This window comes from Colias croceus, chromosome 2 (assembly GCF_905220415.1).
Source record: "Colias croceus chromosome 2, ilColCroc2.1".
In the NCBI taxonomy this organism is placed as follows: Eukaryota; Metazoa; Arthropoda; class Insecta; order Lepidoptera; family Pieridae; genus Colias; species Colias croceus.
Genome location: NC_059538.1, coordinates 2863271 through 2884881, shown reverse-complemented (window position 1 = coordinate 2884881; position 21611 = coordinate 2863271). Strand labels below are relative to the sequence as shown.

The following is a 21611-nucleotide window of genomic DNA, read 5'->3' as shown; positions in this document are numbered from 1 at the left end:
TCTCTGTCTCTCACCCTCTTTCATAGAACTTCGTTCCATCCGGGTGTCCCTTGACAACACTCAAGCTTTGAATAACATAATTAACTTCGTGGACATATTTACTAAGCCTTTTTGTTAAAAAAAGTTGTATTTACAGACTGAGGCTGGAGGTCCTTTGGCGGTTAATAATGAAGTTGTTGGTATAATATCTTGCTCTGTTCGCGACGTATTAAGACCCAGAGAATATCCATACATTTTCACGAATGTGTTCGCCTACCTGGATTGGATATCAGATAAAATGAATATAAACAAATTATAGTTGTCATTTTTCTAAAGCTGTGTTTTATTATTTCTGCACCTGAATTTTATAATGGCTGATAAATAATGAAATAAGGAAAGTGATCATGATAACGTTTAACTTTAGGCGAGAGATTCTCAAAATCCTTTTTCGTGCTCACCTTGACCTTGTGCGCTGATGTTATTCAGTCAGTTTTTCTTTTGAATACCTATATGTTTTTTGATTTATTTGCCTATCATTTCACAGCTCGAACTGGACTGGACAGTCAAACCCAACAGGAAATAAATCAAAACTAAAAAAAGCCATTCTCTACTGTTCTGACATTTCCAAGTGATAAAGATTAAGTATTAATCACTTCACCTTTTTTCTTTATCAAAACTGTTGATGAAGAAAAGAAATTGAACAACGGCATGGCGAGAGACGCGGCTTCAAATCCCGCCTCGTAATCGATTTATTTAAGACTAGCTGCTCCGCGCGGTTTCACCCCCGTGGCTCCACTCTTGTTGCCCGTAGGTAGCGTAATGAAATATAGCCTTCCTCGATGAATGGGCTATCTAATACCGAAAGAATTTTTCAAATCGGACCAGTAGTTCCCGAGATTAGTGCGTTCAAACAAACAAACAAACAAACTCTTCAGCTTTATAATATTATTAGTATAGATATATTTTAATATAATAAATAATATTTATTCTTTAAAAATTTCTCCTCGCCTCGTTATTATAAAGCATTTGAACGCTATATAGAACCGATTAAATGTGTTTTTTTTGTTAAGGCCACTTTTTCACTAAACATATAAACAATAACCTATCTAGCCTTCAACTTTTTAACAATTAAAATTAAAATTACAAATGAAAATGGTTGTCCAAAAAACATTTACAATACATTTTTTTTTTATTTTAAATATCATTAATTTATGTAATTTAACGTACAAAGTAATTAAACTGTTTAACATTAAAACAAAATTCCTAATCATTAAATAATCATTTTGTATTTGAATTTTTTTTTATTTGTATTTAGTTTGGGTCTGTTGTCTCGTTATCCATATAAAAATTGAAAAGTATGAAATGTAATAAAATATTAGAAGGCGATGATGAACCAGAGGAAGCTTTTTCTTATAGAAAAAGAGACGGGGATAGTATTTCCTTTTGAGATTCGGAACCTCACAATCGAACTCAGACCTCTAAGATATAAAATTATCGCAGTGTTCGAAGTGAAACTCCTCCGAAAAGGCTTATGACTGATTCTCATGAAATTTCTGTATGAGTAGGTCTATGAATCGAACAACTCTATTTTTCATACCCCTATGTGATAAGATTAAGGCAGTGCAACTTTTTTTCAGGAGCTAAGCTAAGACGTAATGACATAATAATATTATGTTATACATGTAGGTATAATAATATGTATTTTATTTCTTTATTTTTATGAAATTGCTCAAACTTAACTTCTTTTGTTTCTCGGTAATGTATTTTCAAGGTATCGGGTGATGTACAGGGGTAGAGTGAACTATCATACTACTCTACCAGTTCTCAGTACTCTACCACTTTAAGCAGAATCTTTAGTACTCTGCTCTACATTGGTAGAGTAGAGTATAATACCATTGGGTGTATACATTAGTATAGTAAGAAGGATTGTTAGTACCTACTCCACCGCTCTACTCTACCGTTTACTCTACCCGTGTACAGCGGCCATAAAAGCTATATAGTTGAAAAATTTTCGAAGAGTCTACCAATATTCAGTGGTATGTAGGAAAACATTATTTTCCATCAATTTGTGAGTTTCCTTTGTCTGCAAAAAACTTTAAAATCCACCCATAATTTTGTTCATGTCAATCATGTGTCATGTTATATATTGCGAACACGGAATTCATACATTGGACTCTATACAGTTTAATTCATGCAGTGTGAGTTTATGTTTGGGTTATATTAAAATAATATCCTTAAATTGTTCCAAAATATTAATAAAATTAATTATTTTCAACAAAAAACTAAACTGCCTTTCAATTTTGAGGACTAACACAAAATTAAATGGGACAGCCAGCTTTCAAATAAAAAAAAATACGTGTGGCACTCGGTGACTGCCGCGGTAAAGCTATTGCATAGCATGCCTTCAAGCCACACCTCCGAGCCCATTGGAGTGGTGAGCGTGAGGTTTTTTCGTTACGGAATTTCTCGATTCGGTCCCCGCGCTCAAGGCCCGCGATAGAAGCTGTGAAATAATAGCTTACAAAGAATAATGAAAATCGGTCAATTTAAAAAAAGACAATTTATTCCCGAGGAGCATCGAAGCGATCAGCTCCCCTAGACAAGTGGCTTTCTATTAGCGTAACGTTTGATAGAATAGATTATGAATGTATGTAACGTTACGCTAAACGAAAGCCACTTGTCTAACCCCTCAGATGCGAAAGGTAGCGCGCTGCGCTTTTGAATATTATTTTAATGAGGACAATGTCGATAAATTGACCGCCTCCTTGGTACAATGGTTGATGTGTTATCGTAGAACCGAGAGATCCTGGGTTCGATTCCCGGGGGAGGCGAAGAAAAAAAAAATGTCTCAGTCTGGCAGGACACAGATGGCTGAAGCGACCATTTCATGAAATGATTGATCAGTGAGCAAATCTACGATATGGCCACGACACAAACATGTAGGTACTTGCTTTTCAGTTCATTTAATTAAATAGCTGAAAATTAATTTAAAGAACCATCGTATTGATTACCTGATTATAAGGCAATTAAAAATTTATCATCAAAACTTTAATTTCCTTAGGTTAATGTATGCTAATTCACAATTAGGCCAGGTTTAAAGAGCGATTTCATCACGGCACATAAATTTGCTAATAATAAAGAGATTAATAATTGCAGAAACTAAAACAGTAATAGAGCTTTATTCCAAAAATGATATTCCTGTTCCAATGGATGAATTAATTATGCGGGCCAGGAGTGTAGAGACGTGGTATAAAGGATAAATCAGATATTCTTCATTAACCCTAGAGACATAACCTTCTTAATGCTCCCTTTAAACATAACCATTCATCATATTGATGAACATTTTTTAAAGTATGAAATTTTTACTTAAAACGTTATAATTTAAAACTGTTTACTACATATTATTTTAGGGATAAGGGTCTTATTTATAATTAAAACATAATAATTTAAAAAAAGGAAATCTTTATTTACTTTTATTATAATAACGTAAGGCACTAGTTTTAAGGAGATCGTAGTTGATAAGGTACGTAAAAATTAAAATTAAAAAAAAAAATTACAAAATATAGCTTTTTTTTCTTTGGCCAAAATAAACTTAGGGCATAACTCTACACTTAAAAAATACAAAAGCTAATTATTCACAGCGCAATTCACACAGAATTCAGCCTTATGTTCACCACAAATTGCAGTGTTACACTTAGAGCAATATGATTTAGTCATGCGTCTCTGCTTATAAGAACATAGACCGCAAACCTTCCTTTTATTCAAATATTGTGCTTGAGTCGGTCGAGGGTTGGCATTAGACGTAGATGGACCATCATCCCAGTAGATGTGACTTGTTCATACGTTTGTCTTTTTATAGCGATTTCAGAGTTGGTCCATTTCAATATTTCTTCAAATATCTGATCGGTCATGAACTGATCAAATAATAATAAAGGATCTACCATTCCTCTTACACCACGAGATGGCCCTCTTGCTACATGAACGATATTTATCGCAGTTGTCCTTCCTGATGTACGACCTTTACTTGTGGCCCAAACGTGACGATTGCGACTACGAATGGTACTTTGTGGTAAGGTCAAAATACATGAAGAAGTACCTGAAGTCTCTTCCAATAAATCAGGAGGTGATTGAGAGTCGGTCTCGTGGTCCCGTGAGTGAAATGGTGATGAACCGTGACGGATTTGCTGACTGTCCTCTTGGTCAGAGGGTTCATATTGCTGATCGCTTTCCACGTCGTCCACCTCCATAAAGTCTTCATTTTCACCATCCGAAGAAGCCGGCAGCGAGTTGGTGTAATCCTCTTCCAACAATAATCGCGCAATTGTGTCATCACTCAGTGCACGTCGAGACTCCATGTCAAAAATCTGCAAGCAAATATTTCAAACCGTCACCAAAACTAACACAAACCATAACCATTCATCGAAACGATGAACAGATGCTCAATAAATCAAAAAACAAAATACTTACGCGCTGAACACCGGTGTCGCCTGCAACAGCGCGGTGCACACTAAGTTGACAAGAACAGGCAAGTTTATACGCGCACGCGTTAGAAAGAGATGGCGTATTTAGTACCACGTATTCATCAGATCGACGAAGGTTATGTTTCTAGGGTTAAAAAATATGGTTAAAAAAATACGTTATTTAATATTTTTTCATACTGCATTTCTAATGTTTTTTCACAAAATGCTATTTATAACACTAACACTGCATATTTAATAATAAAAATATGAATAAAAATTAAAATGTGATACACTTTTTATTGTTTTTTTTTTTTTTTTGTGTGCATACAGCCTTAGTTTTGAAACAGTTGTTTAAAAAGATAATAACATTTTAATACTTATAATTATCAATTGAAGAGTCCTCTAGTGCGACAAAATGTTTGAAATACAAGTTATTTCATTAATTTTACTGTCCTGGTATGCACATGGTAAGTTTCTTATTTTTTACTATACATTGCATGTTTTTTTGGAATGCGTGGTGCAATGGTTTAATGGGACTCTGGTGGGTCTATTGGGTCCATTTTTGTTTCTTTCTATGCGGCTTTTCTCAATAAAAATACAATATTTTTCTTGACCGGTTCCTATGGAAGACTACTTATATGGGAGTTAATTTAATTTTCAACTGCACACTCGTCTAGTCTATAACGCCTTTTGAATGAAGTCTAAACTACAGGTGTCTCAGTGGTTAAGGACTCAGACTCTCATACCCTATTTATACATATTTTTCCTATCATTTATCGGGAAGTTTACTTCAATCCTTGTATATTTATGTACATAGGTAGCTTTAGTTTTTCCAACAGAGTTGTCCTAAATAGCTATGCTGCGAAAATGTGTGAAAATGTTTCCATTGATCCTAATCTGTGTAGCGACGCGAGTAAGATGTGCTGTGAAGATGCACAGCTCAACCTATATCATGTATCGATAGTAGGATCCCTCTTTTTTATTATTGTATGATAGGGAAGCGCTTGACCACGACTTCTCCTGATGATAAGCTGAGATGTGGCCGATGGAAGATGGAGCACGCTTCCCTGGAAGGTACCTATTCACTCTTGTCTTGAAGACCTTCATGTTGTACTCGTCGGTGAACACATACTCAGGAAGCATGTTCTAGTCCCTCACGGTTCGAATGAAGTCCCTCTTACACATTTTAAACGCATCCACCGCAAAGGAGGATAGCCCATCCTTTATGTTTCAACTTCTTCAGGTGCAACTATCGATCCTGAGACGAAAGTGTTTGGTGGGGATGATGCACCAGAAGGAGCGTTCCCTCATCAGGTATCATTGAGAAAGACCACATGGAGGGAGTACCACTTCTGCGGCGGATCTATCGTCAGAAAATCATGGGTGTTGACCGCTGCGCATTGCACAATCAAGTATTTCATTACATTAATTAAATTATTATGTTTTTATGTAAGGTAGTGTGTAAGTTTAGTATAGTAAGGTAAAATGCCCATGAAAATTTGTAGAGGCGTAAGGTCTTAAGCAGTCCTTACGACTTTTAAAGACACATTGTATAGGCGTGTAACACGAGCCATATTTCATTGAAAATATAATATATATTCTTGAAAATCAATATAACAATACAAATATGGACAATTGCACTGTATGAAAGGTACAATAATAAGATAACCTTTAATTTCTTCTAGTGTTCATCCTGATAATATAACAGTTGTTGCCGGGACAAATTCATTGGATTCCGATGATGGTATGAGGTATAATTTGGATGAAATTATAAATCATGAAAATTATAATCAAACAACATTGGAAAACGATATCGCGCTTCTTAGAATAGTTGGTGAATTTGATTATTCTTCCGATATCGCTCCCATCGCCTTGGCGGAGCAGCCTTACACCTGCTGGTATGGAGTGCGTTTTAACAGGATGGGGTTATGTTGATGTAAGTGGTATTTTAAATTCAATTTGAAGATAAATCGCAGTTTTTTTATTCAATTTATGGACTCCTGTTTTTCTCTTATTTTACCAAATCAATTTTCACTTTGTGTCTGAGCTAGCTAGACCTTTTTTTGGGGTTTATCATTCAAAAATTGATTGTAAAGAAGTCGGAAACCCCGGTACATATTTTTTAAATTATTGATTGCAACTGGCATTTCCATGTAAATTTTTAGCATTTCACAATGGAAGAAATAAATAATTTAGATTTTTAAAGAAACACATAATTCACCAATTCCACTTTTATTTAATTTGTTTCGTTTTTTAAACTATGAAATGACCTCGAGAGATACAAAGTATAAATTATGGAAGATAAAAAGATAAAGACTGAGTCGTTTAACGAAAATTTTATGTTTCTAGTATTATGATCAAGTACCTGATCAACTTCAAGTGCTATACCTGAAAACAGTATCGGTAGAACAGTGCCGAGAGGACTTGTCAACGAATGGCAAGCCAAACGATCTTCCTGTAACAGATACTAACGTTTGCGCTTCTAAGGAAAGAGGCGCAGGTTCATGTAAAGTAAGGAATTTTAATATTATCCGGGGGCACGGTAGTGCCCCGCCAAGTCGAGCAAAGAAGCAGCACGCCAACCATCCTTTTCTCGAAGTAATTCAGTCCATTTTCGACCCCCTATTACTTTGTTGTGAATAATAAAGCGAGAAGCCTGATTTTCTGTTACTAGGAATAATATGTAGGAATTGTATACACACGGTATACCTATTTAAAAATTCATTCAATTAGAACCAGTAGTTTAAACTCAAACATTTATTTATCCATTCTGACCCATCATAAAAAGTATAAGGTACTTCTAGCAGCCATAGAACTGAGAAGCGAGACTTGGCTTTTTTTACAAGATATTTTTGATGGCATCCTTTTTTTATCATTGATAATTTCATTTAGGTACGTATCCCTCTCCAAAGTTTTACTGCGCAAGGAGGTATTTACTTACTTTCTTTCAACCTCGTTGTTTTCAAATACAATCTCGTTGTGATGGCCTTTTTTGAATTAATCTTTCCAAGACTTGTTTTAAATGTCTATCCAGACCAATATAAGTTTCATCATATTATTCGCTGTAATTATATTCATTCTTTAGACTGTTATTAATTGGGAAGATATCTCTTTTTCAGGGTGATTCTGGTGGTCCACTAGCAGTTAACAAGACGCTTATTGGTGTTGTATCTTGGGGTAGGAATATCTGTGGTCAGGGGGTCCCTGAAGTATATGCAAGCGTCTACGAGTTCCGTAATTGGATCTTAGAAAACCTCGATTCGGATGAATAATGAAAATATACATATTATTAAATGAAAATAAACATAATCATCTTTCCAAGTATTAAATATCTTACACGTAAAAAATTAATGTACAATCCCGTAACGCACCGGTATTGGTTCTTAAAATTGGTCTTATTTTCAAGTTTAAAGCAAAATTCGACACAATAAACTCATAGCCGATCGATTTAAATATTAAAGAAATAATTATTGAATTGTAAAAATTGTACTGAAAATTTTTTCCGACCTAAGACCAAATTTTGTTCAACAAAAAATGTTTGCATAAAAGAAATAAATGTAATGTGAATTAATATTTTAATTTATTTATACATCAATTACCTTAACATGATTAACTTAAGTGTTTTTTATTTTACTGGACTTCCTCGTTGGTTCATTCTTGTTAGTCTTCCTGATGGAATATTATTTTGCAATAAAAAAAATCTATCATACTCATACAGACAGGCAGACATCATCAGCCCGTTCCCATTTCCGAGATACGGGCCGCCCTTAAGGGATCAGGCAGTAATTCACCTCTCTGGCCCAGTGCGGATTGGCAGATGTCACATGTCGTATTTAGATTCTTCGACATGTCGGTGTCACGTCACCTCAGTCACGATGTTTTCCTATACCGTTCGTGCAGTGGTGATGTTATCTACATGTGCAGAAAAATTAAAAAAAAATAATAATGGACGAAATGGTTTTTAAACCTAAGACCGCCAAGTGTATTAAAAAAATATATGATTTATCTTTTTTGTCTCACCTCACTCTATGACTAAACATGACATCGAAGACTGAACAATAATGCAAAGGGTTAGGTCATGATGGGATGAAGTTTTTTATACCTACTTTAATGTTTCGTGGGAGAGATACCACTCTAGATTCTAAAGTGGGAAAAAAAACAAAAATTCCCTATCAAACGCGAGATAATTAAGTCAATTGCCTTAAAACTCAAGTAGACGAAATTATATCGATGTAAAAACATTGAAATACCATGCGACATGGCAACTTCGGGTTTTTGTTCGTTTTAAGAATAGTCGGGTACAAATAGGTATAAGTCCAGGGCTCGGAACCGGTTTGAAAAGAGCGGTTAATTTAGATTATATACCGGTAAATATATCGTTCCTTCATTTACCGGTTAAACAAGTGAACTGTTTATAAGTAACCCAAATGATTAAGGTTACCGGTTACTTCTGCACAAACGGTTTTGACACCCAAATTAACCGGTTAATTCCTTTATTATTTTTGCCTCATTTTTTAACGCTTGCCACAAGATATAGTGAATCTAATATCTATACATATAATAAATCTGTAGAAGGGTCAATTCTGTACATTGAAAATATTGAAAAAATAAATACCAGGGGGTGTTACTGGATCGATACCAAACCCAAATATGTGATTAAAAAAATTTTTGTCTGTCTGTATGTTCAGGCATCACGTGAAAACTAACGGTTCGATTTCGATGAAACTTGGTACAATTATACCTTATTATCCTGGGCATAAAATAGGATACTTTTTATCCCGGAAAAATACGTAGAAAAAAATAAATCTTAATTTTTCCGCGCGGACGGAGTCGCGGGCGGAAGCTAGTATCTAATATATCTAATATATTCTATTCTAAAATATAGTTTGTAAGTATAGATGTATGGATGTATGGATGTTTAGCACACATATAGAAGGTAAGGGGCCATCCATAAAGTACGTCACACGTAAAGAGGGGGGGAGGGGGTCGACAAAGTGTGACACGGTGTGACAAGGGGTGGGAGGGGTCCTAAGTTTCGTGACATCACATTTAAAAATCTAGAGGTACTAATCGCGTAATTTGAAATATAAATTAAACTAAAAAATATGTCCAACTCTATCTTTAGGGCAATACGGTTTAAATTGTTTTGTTGACAATTTATATATGACAATTATTGTTAGTTACAATTATTGACAGTTATTGTTTCAAATATTTCATATTATGTTGATTTCATAAAAAGTACTTAATTTAAATGGAAATAAAACTAATTTCGGAACTGCTGTTTTAATTTAATAATTTTTCGATGTTAAATTGCAAAACATGTGACGTCACACTAGGGAGGGGGGGGTCTTAGAAATGTGACCACCTGTGACAAGGACGGGGGGGTGCTCAAAATCTCATGAAATTAGTGTGACGTACTTTATGGATGGCCCCTAACTTGGATTAACACATAGGATAGTTTTTATCCCGGAAATCCCACGGGAACGGGAACTATGCGGGTTTTCCTTTGCAAACGCGGGCGAAGCGGCGGGCGGAAATCTAGTTATCAAATTCAAATTTCAAATATAAACTAAAATTGCGAACTTGAGTGCGATTAAGAATTTTGTAACTAAATGACTTCGCAACGTCCAGGCCCGTCGAGCGAGGGTAGCGGGGGCCGAGGATCCTTATGTAACTTGGTTTTAACCGGTTAATTTTCACCACCAAAACCAATATTAATGAAAAACCGGTATTTCGCATAAACCGGTAAAAACCGGTAAAGTGCAACCTTTAACCTAAATCAATTTCGGTTTGGGGTCAATGACCGAAACCGGTTAAGAATTTAAACCGGTTTCCGAGCCCTGGGTATAACCCTTTTTTAAGTGGGGAGCTCTTGCATAGATGCCCACGACCCGGGGAACCTGTAAACCCCACTGTGTTGGCCCGCGGGTATTGGTTCGAATTCTTCCGCGACCAAAAAGGTATAACCCTGTTTTATCTTGTGAAAAGCATCATATTTACAATGCATAATGCATATTATATAATATGTAGTTACATTGAACGTGTTTTTCAATTTATTAAATTGAATAGCTTGAAAATTATTTAAATCACCATCAAGATAATTACAAATTTCTTATCAAAAGTTTAATTTCCTTAGTTTAATTTCTTTATTTATGCTAATTCACAATTAGGCTAGGTTTAAAACGCGATTTCATTCAGGCATATAAATTTGACTATGGGAAGCTGCTTTGAATAATTGTTTGCTATTTAAGAGGTTGGTTATTAAAATGAACATAGTGCTTTGTTCCAAAAATTATATTTCTGTACCCAAAAATTCTTACCAATCTAATAACATGATTCATGATAACAATCTTATAACTAATCATGCCGCAACCAGGAGGGTAGAGCAGTGGTACATATCAGGCATTAAACATTTAAAAAAAATGGTAATAATATTTGTGAATACCTATGCTATTAATATTTTCTAAGACTGCATTTCTATCTAGACACGCGGCAGCGTGTCAAGCCGAGTTCAAGCGAAGAGAACTGGCGAGCAGCAGCCGTGTGTATATTTACACGAACCATTTGGAGCCACTATTCACCCCCTTATAACTCGAAAACTATTTAACTTAAACAAACCAAATTTGGTACATATCAAGAGGACCCCAAGATAAACAAGAACCTTAAATTTTATAAATACAGATTAAACAGTTGCATAGATATTAATATCCAAAAATCGCAATTTTTAAGACTTATAGATATATACAAAACCTAACCCACTTCCAGATGACCCAGAAAGTTCAAATTTTGTAATCAACTAGGTAATAGTGTGTCTACAAAGGAAAAAATCAGAAAATACTGAATTTATCTGTATTTAATTTTTTTTTCAATGACATTAATTTTGTTTGTATGGAAAAATGGAAAAGTTTATAAAAATAGAAAATATTATATTCACCATAATAGTGTTAAAATATAGATCAAAACTTATCAGTGGCAGAAAAAAAATTTGAAATCCATCAATAAATGACTGAGATATAGATTATTGAAGTTTACATATTTTAGCACGAAACATCTGTGGATTCGATGCGCCTCTGACATCACACTCACTCGCGTTAGTATCGCTAGGGCAGATTACTTCGATTAGATGATTTCTTTATTCAAAACTGTTACATATTAAACGTAAAATAAAAGAAAATTGTAATAAAAATATTGCTCATACAGTTAAAAAATAATATATAATTTTACATACTTATTCACATTTATTTATTCTTTATATTTTATGAGTGTTTAGTTTAGTTTTAATTTCACTTCGTCAAAGGTAGACATGATTTAATTTGCGTAATATTAATATTAATATAAGTGAAACATCTTTAGGTGCGTTTAGAGTAAAATTTCAAGATCGCGCCATGGCAATACCGTCACGTCATGGAGTAAGGCGACGATTCTTCTTCAACGATCTTTGCATCTTGGTAATAGTGTGTGTACAAATTCACGCTGGATGTTTAGAAAATCATGTCATTTTTTAAACAGAAAACGAGTTTAAAAAATTAGAGATAATGACAGGGCAATGCGCACTGACATTCATAACATACAAGAAAATATGGAAAATAATACTAAACAAACCATACAGAGAAACCGCAAGAAAAAAAAATCGTATTTAAAAAGTATTATATTCATAAAGTAAATCAAATTTGCAGAGTAATTTTCTGTACAAAAAGTAATGATATCCCACCAAAAACATAAATGTAAAAATTGGAACCGAGTTCAATCGTTGACTTAATTTTCCAAAAAAAAGAAATGAGATCTAAATGTGTGCCAAGTTCTGTGTCTGATGTCCAGAAATTTATTTACAAAGATGTATTAAGTTCTTAGGTGAACTGAAAACTCAATTGTTTTATTTTCCCTTAGAGAACAACGTTTATTCCAAAATATGACTTTTTTAATTTGAGTAATATAATTATTTTCACAAAACAAACAACTAATGACCTATTGAACCTCATAATTTGACTTGGCTAGTTTTCTATACTGTTTATATTTTGTGAGGTTCTAAAATTCCAAGACAGTATAAATAATGAAAAAACTTGTATTTCCAACATTTTGTCGCACTAGACGACTCTTCAGTTGATAATAATTATAACTAGTTATCAAAAATTTACAGGTATACATAGGCAAAACAAAGGCAAAACTAACTAACACACAAAATGTATATTAAAAAAAAATTGTTGCATGTATCTTTTTACCAGATTGTTACTGTTATAAATAGCATGTTGTGAAAACAAATCCCACCAAAAACATAAATGTAAAAATGGGAGCCTAGTTCAATCGTCGACTTAATTGCCGTAAAAATAATTGAGATCTAAATGTGTGCCAAGTTCTGTAGACAATCCTGAAATTTATTTACAAAGATGAATTAAATTCTTAGGTGAACTGAAAACTGTGAAAACTCAATTGTTTTAGTTTCCCTTGTAGAACAACGTTATTCCAAAATAGGACTTTTTTAAATTTTGGAAAGAAGTTCGCCTTATCGCGCGTTGTGAAAGGGGGCTAGACGGAAAAAATTCTTACGAAAAGTTGTCACGACATTTTTTCTAACATTTACTACCTGTGTTTACGACCCTTTTTAAACCTTCGTAATTTTTATATTATAGTGCCACAAATTATCTGACCCGGTGACAGTGTCACTGATGTCGCTTTCTTTTTATTTAAACAAAATATTCCCTATGAAAAGTCTGTGAAAATGTGACATTTCAAAATGGCGGCACGTAGTTCCAGTTTTTGCCACCGGGTCAGATAAGTTTGTGGCACTGTAATAAAGTTGTCGTGATGAAAATTCTTGACAAGAAAGTTCAATAGTAACACAATACGTGTACAAGACTTGTACCTTTTTGGCTTTTTAGAAACATGATTCCATATCTTTGAAGTCGGTTGTTTTTAATTAAATAGATAGAGTTGTTCAAGATTAAAGAAGTTTTTAGTACATACTTATAGTACATAATATATATCGTCACTGGAAAGGCTAAATTACTAAAGCGCCAAAAGTGCATTTTACAGGAGAGCGACTTAAAGTTTTTTTTTCTGTACAAACAGGCATAACTTTTTTTCTTGTATTCCGATGTAATAATGCTGAAGGCAAAAAATCGTTATAAAAATTCTATCTACCATTTAAAATAAACATAATGCGTATTACTGTTGTATTTTCGAAGATAGTGTCGCTTTAGTATAAATGCTCTGAAAACTACGTGAGCCAAAAGCGCTTATCTCCATAAACATATTCAGACACAGTAAAGCATAAATATTAATCACTAACATCCATTGATATTTAGGAAAAGAAAAACAACTAATATGCCACATACAACTAATATACAGAATAATACAGTTTTAGTCATTGTAACTTAAACGTAAGAACTGAATTTAAAGACATCAACTAATTTAACTTACCTTACTTTTGATCTTTCATTTCTTGGATTTGTCTCTGTCCCGAATAGCAGGACATCTTTTTGTGTAATAGTAGTAATAGTCCTACGTTCATCAATTTTCTCGTAAGGCAAATTTACTAAACGACCTTTTCGTTACCATTTGCGGCAAGTCAATAATACTAACGACAACAATTAACTGAATGACGCACTTTAGGTTTCTAATCTTACCTTGAAGGACACATGGCAGTAAGAAAAAAAAACTAACCAACAATAACAATAAAAATTATTTTCTTTTCTTTAGGTAAGTAAAATAGACGCATCGACAAAAACGAAAAATGCCACTGCTAAAGCGCCATTATCTCCTTAATTAATGCTCAGATTGCTAAAAGACCTAGACCATTGTATAGAGAAGAAAAAACCCAACTCAACCATATAAAAAACGCACTTTAGGTATTTTGGCGCTTTAGTACTTTAGCCTTTCCAGTGACGATATTATGTATACTTAATTTGTTAAGATTGAGACAAAACTGCAAAAATATAGCAGAATACATCACAGCTTTTCGACAAATATTAGGTGCTACCTATTTATTAAAAATCCATACTAATATTATAAATGCGAAAGTAACTCTGTCTGTCTGTCTGTTACTCAATCACGCCTTAACTACTGAACCAATTTGCATGAAATTTGTTATAGAGATATTTTGATACCCGAGAAAGGACATAGGCTACTTTTTACCCCGGGACATAGGATAGGTTTTATCCCGGAAATCCCGCGGGAACGGGAACTATGCGGGTTTTTTTTTGACTGCCCGGGCGAAGCCGCGGGTAGAAAGCTAGTAATATTATAAATGCGAAAGTAACTCTGTCTGTTACTCAATCACGCCTAAACTACTGAACCAATTTTCATGAAATTTGGTATGGAGATATTTTGATACCCGAGAAAGGATATAGGCTACTTTTTATCCCGGGAAAATGACACAATCCCGGAAGTCCCACAGGTTTTACTTTGACTGCGCGGGCGGAAACCTAGTATTTTATATTTTCATAAATAAGCCAATCACAAGTTAGATATTCTTGTCTTATTTTCAACAGCCCTGTGATATTATATTAAGGTACTATCGTTACTCATTTAGCTCATTTCTATTTGTATGTATGTATATGTATATGTATGTGTATGTATGTATATGTATGTATATTTATGTGTATGTATGTATGTATATGTTTGTATGTGTATGTATTTGTATGTATATAATATGGAATAGATGTATTTTTGTTTATTTTACTTATGTATTTTAAACTATAAACGCACCTCTTGCCCATTAACTTTTACTCCCACTGTTTTTCCTTGACCACCAGGTTGTCTGGAAGAGATCGCTGTCTTAGCGATAAGACCGCCTGTTGTGCTCAACTGTGTCTCTTTCGTTTGTATATTTGCTTTTGTATTTTTTATGTCCTGGTGCACAATAAAGTATTTTTGTTTGTTTGTTTACTCTTTACTCATATTAAAAAACACAACGTGTTAATTTTGCTAATATTTTAATATTAAAAATCCAACAATTACTTATAGCAAATTTCGCTTTATGTGTCAAATCTATAGGTATTATAAAAGTGATTCGTGTTAGTTCATTTACAACTCAAGAATCGCTGAACCGATTTTAATTTTTTTTAATATTTATTTAAACAGTTATTTAATGAGTTTTAATTCGTTGTAATCCTCTCCTCTGGGATTGGAATAATAACTGATAAAACTTTGAATTACCCAGACACACGTGTATATTTTAATGCAGACTGAATTCTATCCTTTTTCTAAATATTATCGTCTAAATTGTAAATAGTATCGTCAAAAAACAATATGGGGCGTATTCAGTTTTTAGTAGGTATTATTGAAATACCTACCTTCATAAAGATGAAGGTTATTCTTACTAATATTATAAATGCCTATATTCCTACTAATATTATAAATGCGAAAGTTTGTGAGGATGTGTGTGTGTGTTTGTTACTCTTTCACGCAAATACTACAGAACCGATTACAATGAAATTTAGCACACATATAAAGTGTAACTTGGATTAACAAATTGGATAAGTTTTATCCCGCAAATCCCACGGGAACGGGAACTATGCGAGTTTTTCTTTGAAAAAGCGGGCGAAGCCGCGGGCGGAAATTTAGTTTACAATACTTTCTTATTTTCCATTTCATTTAAATAAACAGATTAAAATATATATAATACAAAACTCATATCATCATGAATTAAAAGATAATTACAATTGTATCATAATCACTTTAATTTCTTTATTTTTTAATATACATTAAAATCGATTTCCTAATTTTTCAATAAGGCTTCTTCACGTTGACAAATAGTAAATAATAAATAAATAAATAAATAAATATTATAGGACATTATTACACAAATCGATCTAGTCCCACAGTAAGCTCAATTAAGGCTTGTGTTGTGGGTACTAGGCGACGATAAATATAATATTTAATAAATACATATATAGATAATAACACCCAGACCCAAGAACAAATAATTGAGTTCATCACACAAATATTTGCCCTGACCGGGGATCGAACCCGGGACCGTCGGCTCAGTAGGCAGTTACTTTACCACTGCGCCAACCGCGTCGTCAAAAGTAACTTTAATAAATTTAGTTCTTATGCAAATCAGAAAGTTTTAAGTAGTAAGTTTTCGCGGGTGGCTTCACCTGCTTTGTAGAAATCTTAACAAATTATATACTTAAACCTTCCCCAAGAAGCACTCTTATCTATTAAAAAAGCCACTTGAATATCCGTTGCATAGTTTTAAAGATTTAAGCATGCATAGGAATAGACAAAAAGATAACAGAGTAGAGCAGAACAGTGGTCAAAAAAGGGTGATGATGGTGATGATGAGGAAAAGACAGTGACTTTGATTTACACTATGCAGTGATTATCTATGATGTAGGAAATTCCTAATAACCTTATTCCTAACAATATGTAAGGTTTAAATAAAGAACTCTTTCTGATTTTAATTATCTGATGACTTTATAATGAACTAGCTTCCACCCACGACTTTGTACGTGCATCCCCGTTTTTCCCCGTTCCCACAAGAATTTCGGGAAATCCTTTCTTAGCGGATGCCTACGTCCTAACATCTACCTGCATGCCAAATTTCAGCCCGATACGTCCAGTGGTTTGGTCTGTGCGTTGATAGATCACTATATCAGTCACCTTTGAGTCTTATATATATAGATACACTAACGTATTATTAAAAAAAACGACGTATGACACTCGGGGACTGCCGCGGTAAAGCTATTGCATGCTATGCCTTCAAGCCACACCTCCGCCCTTTATTGCTCTTAGGCTCCGCCCGTCGGAGTGTGGAGCGTGAGGTTTTTTCGTTACGGAATTTCTGGATTCGGTCCCCGCGCTCAAGGCCCGCGATAGAAGCTATGCAATAGCTTAAAAACAATCTGTTCAATGTGTCACGGAACGAAGAAAAGCAATTAAAATTCTATATTATATTTTATATTTCGTGTGTAAACAGCCTTATTTGTACAGAATAATGTATAAAAGGGTATTTTTTTTAAATATATTATTAGATATTTTGAAAGGTTGCTTCATAGGACATAATGACGTATAAAATATACGTTTCGTCTTTACTTCTATTATCCTGGTATGCATATGGTAAGTTTGTTCTTTTATTCCTGTATTTTAATTAATTATTCCTTTTTATTAAGAACTAGCGGTCCGCCCCGGCTTCGCCCGTGGTACATATTCACGTTTTCTCTACATAAGAACCATCCTCGTACTTCAAGGAATATAATAAAAAAAGAATTATCGAAATCGGTTCAGCCGTTCTCGAGTTATGGAATTACAACGAAAAGTGGCATTGATTTTTATATATTAGACTAGCGGTCCGCCCCGGCTTCGCCCGTGGTACATATTAACGTTTTCTCTACATAAGAACCATCCTCGTACTTCAAGGAATATAATAAAAAAAGAATTATCGAAATCGGTTCAGCCGTTCTCGAGTTATGGAATTACAACGAAAAGTGGCATTGATTTTTATATATTAGAAGATAGAAGATAAGATAGTGGTTTGTGCTGATAATGATATTCCATCATCAGCACAAGCCACCATCTTATTTTTAAGCTTTATACCTTAATGTACCACGCTGGAAAAATAAAGGTATGTAGATATCACATGTTCTTCAATTTGGACTTGGGCAATGGGCATTCTTCACCAATTGAGCATTATAAGATATAAGAAGATATTGAAACTTTTATGTATGTCTCGTACGGTTTAGTTCTATCTTTATATATATATAAATCTCGTGTCACAATGTTTGTTCTCAATGGACTCCTAAACCACTTAACCGATTATAATAAAATTCGCACACCATGTGCAGTTCGATCCAACTTGAGAGATAGGACAGTTTAAAGCACAAAGCGGGCGAAGCCGCGGGCGGAAAGCTAGTTGTTTTATAGATTTTTTTTTACACTACAACCGGCAAAGGAGCGGGCGGTGCACTGATGATGGTGATCACCGCCGCCCATGAGCAATTGTAACGTCAGGTAACCTTGCGATTTTTTTGCTAGCCCTTGAGAGACGCATAGGCTCTTTTTTTGAAGGCAGATGGAACACCGAAGATGGCAAGCTGTTTCACAATTTTTTAACTCGAACGAACGTCAATTTTCTCAACTTTTTAGATATCTTCCCAATATTATGGGTCGATTAGTCACCTTTTATTGACTAGGTGGTCATTTATTTCATATTTTACAGGTTTACCCTATGACATGTACAGTGATCCCGATACTAGAATAATCAGAGGGAGAAATGCACAAGAAGGAGAATTTCCGTATCAGGTTTCTTTGAGAAAAAACTATGAAAGCGAGTACCACGTCTGTGGCGGATCCATCATCAGACCAAAATGGGTGTTGACTGCTGCCCATTGTTCAATCGAGTATTTTAATCTTGCTTATTATGAGATATCTTATTTATAAAATGTCTTTCACCTATCAAAAACCTGTAAATTTGGTACTTCAAAGATCTTAAATCCTGTAAAATATTTTTTTTCTAACCCAAAACTAAACCGCCTTCAAATTGTCAGAACTAGACAAAATGTAAATCGGACCCGCATTAAAAATAAAATATAATAGGCATTTAAGCTTTCAAATAAAAAAAAATCATCCAAATCGGTTTACCTAGTCAAAAGTACTGAGTTAAAAAAGAAGTAAAAAAAAAGGTCAACAATGACAAAATCAATTCAGAAAAAAAAATCTTGAAATAATAAACAATTCGCTAATATTACCTTAATTTTCTTGTAGCGATCAGCCTGAAGATATAACAGTAGTAGTTGGGACTACATCATTATCTTCAGGAGGCGTTAGGCACGAAGTGGAAAAAATTATAAATCATGAGAATTATACCGCACCAACCGTAGAAAATGATATTTCCCTTCTTAAAGTAGTAAATGAATTTAGCTATGACTCCAAAGTGGCTCCTATAGCCTTGACAGATGAGCCTCCCCTTCCTGGTACCGAGTGTGTAGTGACAGGATGGGGATATACTAATGTAAGTGGTATTAAAAAATGTATAAAAAAAAGACGCGTGTGCCGAGCATACGTGTCAGAAGTGAAACTTCTTTGGCAAGACTTACCAAAATCGCCTTACTCCATGACGTGACGGTATTGACATGACGTGATCTTTAAATTTTACTCTCAACGCGCCTAAAGAAGTTTCATTTCAAAAATTCGAAACTTCATACAGAATTAGCACTTCTGTTGAAACTCAAGAGTCATGCGATGGAAAGATGGCGTGGTTCACAATGTTGATAACAAAAAAAATTGAGATTCAGACCACCTCATCAAAATACCTAAATAAATCTATTTTTAGAATTATAGACGGGTACCTGATAAGCTTCAAGTGCTTGACGTCAAAACAGTATCGGTGGAGCGGTGCATACAGGTATTGGATGAATTTGAAGGCAGATTTCCTATAACTGATGAGAATGTTTGTGCTGTTAAGGGAGAAGGATCAGGCGCATGTCAAGTAAGTAGTATGTTCTTAATGTTTGTCATAATGAATAAATGCACTCATGTGTAAAAAAAGAGAACTCAATGATTTATTTTCTTATTCACACATCAGCTGTGACTTTGCTATGCTATTGGCAAAAATGTTTATTACCTGTAGGGTTTTTCTCTGACGACATTTCGTCAGTTTGAGAGCTAATAAATAAAAATGGGTTGAGAATCAGAAAGCAAGTAGTATAAAGAATGTAAAGAAGCAATGAATATTTAGTACGTATATTTTTATCGTATGCAGTGGTTAGGGGTACAGACATCGGACTTCAATGAAAATTTTGTAATCTTGACAGCATTGAAGTGCGCAAAAAATTAAATTGATTATTCATAACATAGTATTTTCCATATGACCTTTGCTACAATCTCTGAAGGAAAATCGTGAGGAGACCAGCGTGTCTAAGAAGAGACAGTTCGATAAGTTCTGTTTTTTTTCAGGGTGATTCTGGTGGCCCATTGGTGGCTAATAACACGGTTATTGGTATTGTGTCGTGGAGTTTGAGTTACTGCGGTCTGGGATACCCAGAAGTATATGTAAACGTTTACACATACCGCAATTGGATCTTAGATAACATAGAATACGACGAGTCATCACGATAACTATACAAATTTTGTCTCCTGCATTTTCTTTGATTTTATCTACGCTTTATAAAATATCAATATTATGAGCGCATCGGTGAAGGTACATGATCGGTAGAATTAAGTTTTTAAATTTTGTGAATATATTACTTAATGGAATAAATGGGTGTGGATAATTTTGTATTTTACATTTATTTATTGTTTTAAAGCCGAGAATGTCTTACGCTTACCCATCCTCAGATTAGAAAATAAAACCCAAACATCACAGACATATCCTATAAGAAAGCACTGCTTCTGATTAGCCAGATTAAAATAAACTGTCTTCAAATTCAGATTATATTATATTTAAATGACGACACGGAAGGCACCAGCTTTTAAATAAATTAAAAAAAAATTGTCATAATCCATTCACCCAGTCAAAAGTGTTCTGCCAGATACTAAAACCAGGATTTCTATATTTCATTGCCAACACGATACCCAGTTTATTTATAAATCTGGGTAAGTATACCACAAATACACCCAAAGGACCTTTAAACTACTGTTAAAGGTAGTTAAAATTTAGGTCTAGTTTATCAATATATTGGGTCAGCGTCGACGCTAAAATATAGTGTAATTCAGTCAAGATCAAGGGAAGTTAATTAATCTCGGCGTTATTATCAGCTTTTCTGGGAAGTTTCTAGGTGAATTTCATTTAAAATACTATTTTATTTTTATTAAGTAACTAGCTGTACCCGCGACTTCGTCCGCGTGGAACAGTGACTGCGGGCAGCATTTTTGAATTACAAACAGTTTGTGTAGCTGAAAATCTACTCTACAGTAATGCTTCCCTATAAACGATGTTTGACGTATGGCCATCGGGGACGAAAGCATACAGGCTCCTAGGATTGCTAACGCGTGACAGAGCTACATATAACTGACCGTGCGAGAAACAGCTGATACTAAGATCTACACCAACAACTTTAAGCGTCTGACCTTGGGCTTTATTGATTGTCATCGCAAAACATAGGCTCACCGGAAATTGCACTCGCTTAAAACTGAATGGAAAATTATTTGGTATGACGACTATAACTTTTTTATTTATGAACCGATTGACATGAAATAAAAACTAAATGTTAAGTGAAGCTTATCATAATATAT

General features: G+C 34.2%; 3 protein-coding genes across 3 annotated transcripts; 2 read left to right on the top strand and 1 right to left on the bottom strand.

Annotated features, from left to right (window-relative positions):
• Positions 1 to 3740: 3740 nt before the first annotated feature.
• Positions 3741 to 4523, bottom strand: LOC123699105. Its single transcript, XM_045645982.1, has 2 exons — positions 4447 to 4523; positions 3741 to 4343 (listed from the first exon to the last, which is right to left on the bottom strand). The coding sequence occupies exon 2, from the start codon at positions 4332 to 4334 to the stop codon at positions 3741 to 3743; it is 594 nt and encodes a 197-aa protein (XP_045501938.1). The 5' UTR covers positions 4335 to 4343; positions 4447 to 4523.
• A 968-nt stretch (positions 4524 to 5491) lies between these two features.
• Positions 5492 to 7711, top strand: LOC123699096 (chymotrypsin-2-like). The gene is made up of 5 exons (XM_045645970.1): positions 5492 to 5513; positions 5683 to 5851; positions 6125 to 6344; positions 6789 to 6950; positions 7559 to 7711. The coding sequence occupies exons 1-5, from the start codon at positions 5492 to 5494 to the stop codon at positions 7709 to 7711; spliced, it is 726 nt and encodes a 241-aa protein (XP_045501926.1).
• Positions 7712 to 17443: 9732 nt separating this feature from the next.
• On the top strand, positions 17444 to 20538 carry LOC123699088 (trypsin-4-like). Its single transcript, XM_045645959.1, has 5 exons — positions 17444 to 17498; positions 18598 to 18778; positions 19143 to 19389; positions 19711 to 19866; positions 20334 to 20538. Exons 1-5 carry the CDS (start codon positions 17444 to 17446, stop codon positions 20493 to 20495), a joined length of 801 nt encoding a protein of 266 aa, XP_045501915.1. The 3' UTR covers positions 20496 to 20538.
• Positions 20539 to 21611: the final 1073 nt, after the last annotated feature.

Coding starts and splice junctions, on each gene's coding strand:
- LOC123699105 (XM_045645982.1), bottom strand. CDS start 4,334: ATGGAGTCTCGACGTGCACTGAGTGATGACACAATTGCGCGATTATTG.
- LOC123699096 (XM_045645970.1), top strand. CDS start 5,492: ATGGAGCACGCTTCCCTGGAAG. Junction 5,514..5,682: donor GGAGCACGCTTCCCTGGAAG/GTACCTATTCAC, acceptor CAACTTCTTCAG/GTGCAACTATCGATCCTGAG. Junction 6,345..6,788: donor CTTACACCTGCTGGTATGGA/GTGCGTTTTAAC, acceptor TTATGTTTCTAG/TATTATGATCAAGTACCTGA.
- LOC123699088 (XM_045645959.1), top strand. CDS start 17,444: ATGACGTATAAAATATACGTTTCGTCTTTACTTCTATTATCCTGGTAT. Junction 18,779..19,142: donor GCTGCCCATTGTTCAATCGA/GTATTTTAATCT, acceptor ATTTTCTTGTAG/CGATCAGCCTGAAGATATAA. Junction 19,867..20,333: donor AAGGATCAGGCGCATGTCAA/GTAAGTAGTATG, acceptor GTTTTTTTTCAG/GGTGATTCTGGTGGCCCATT.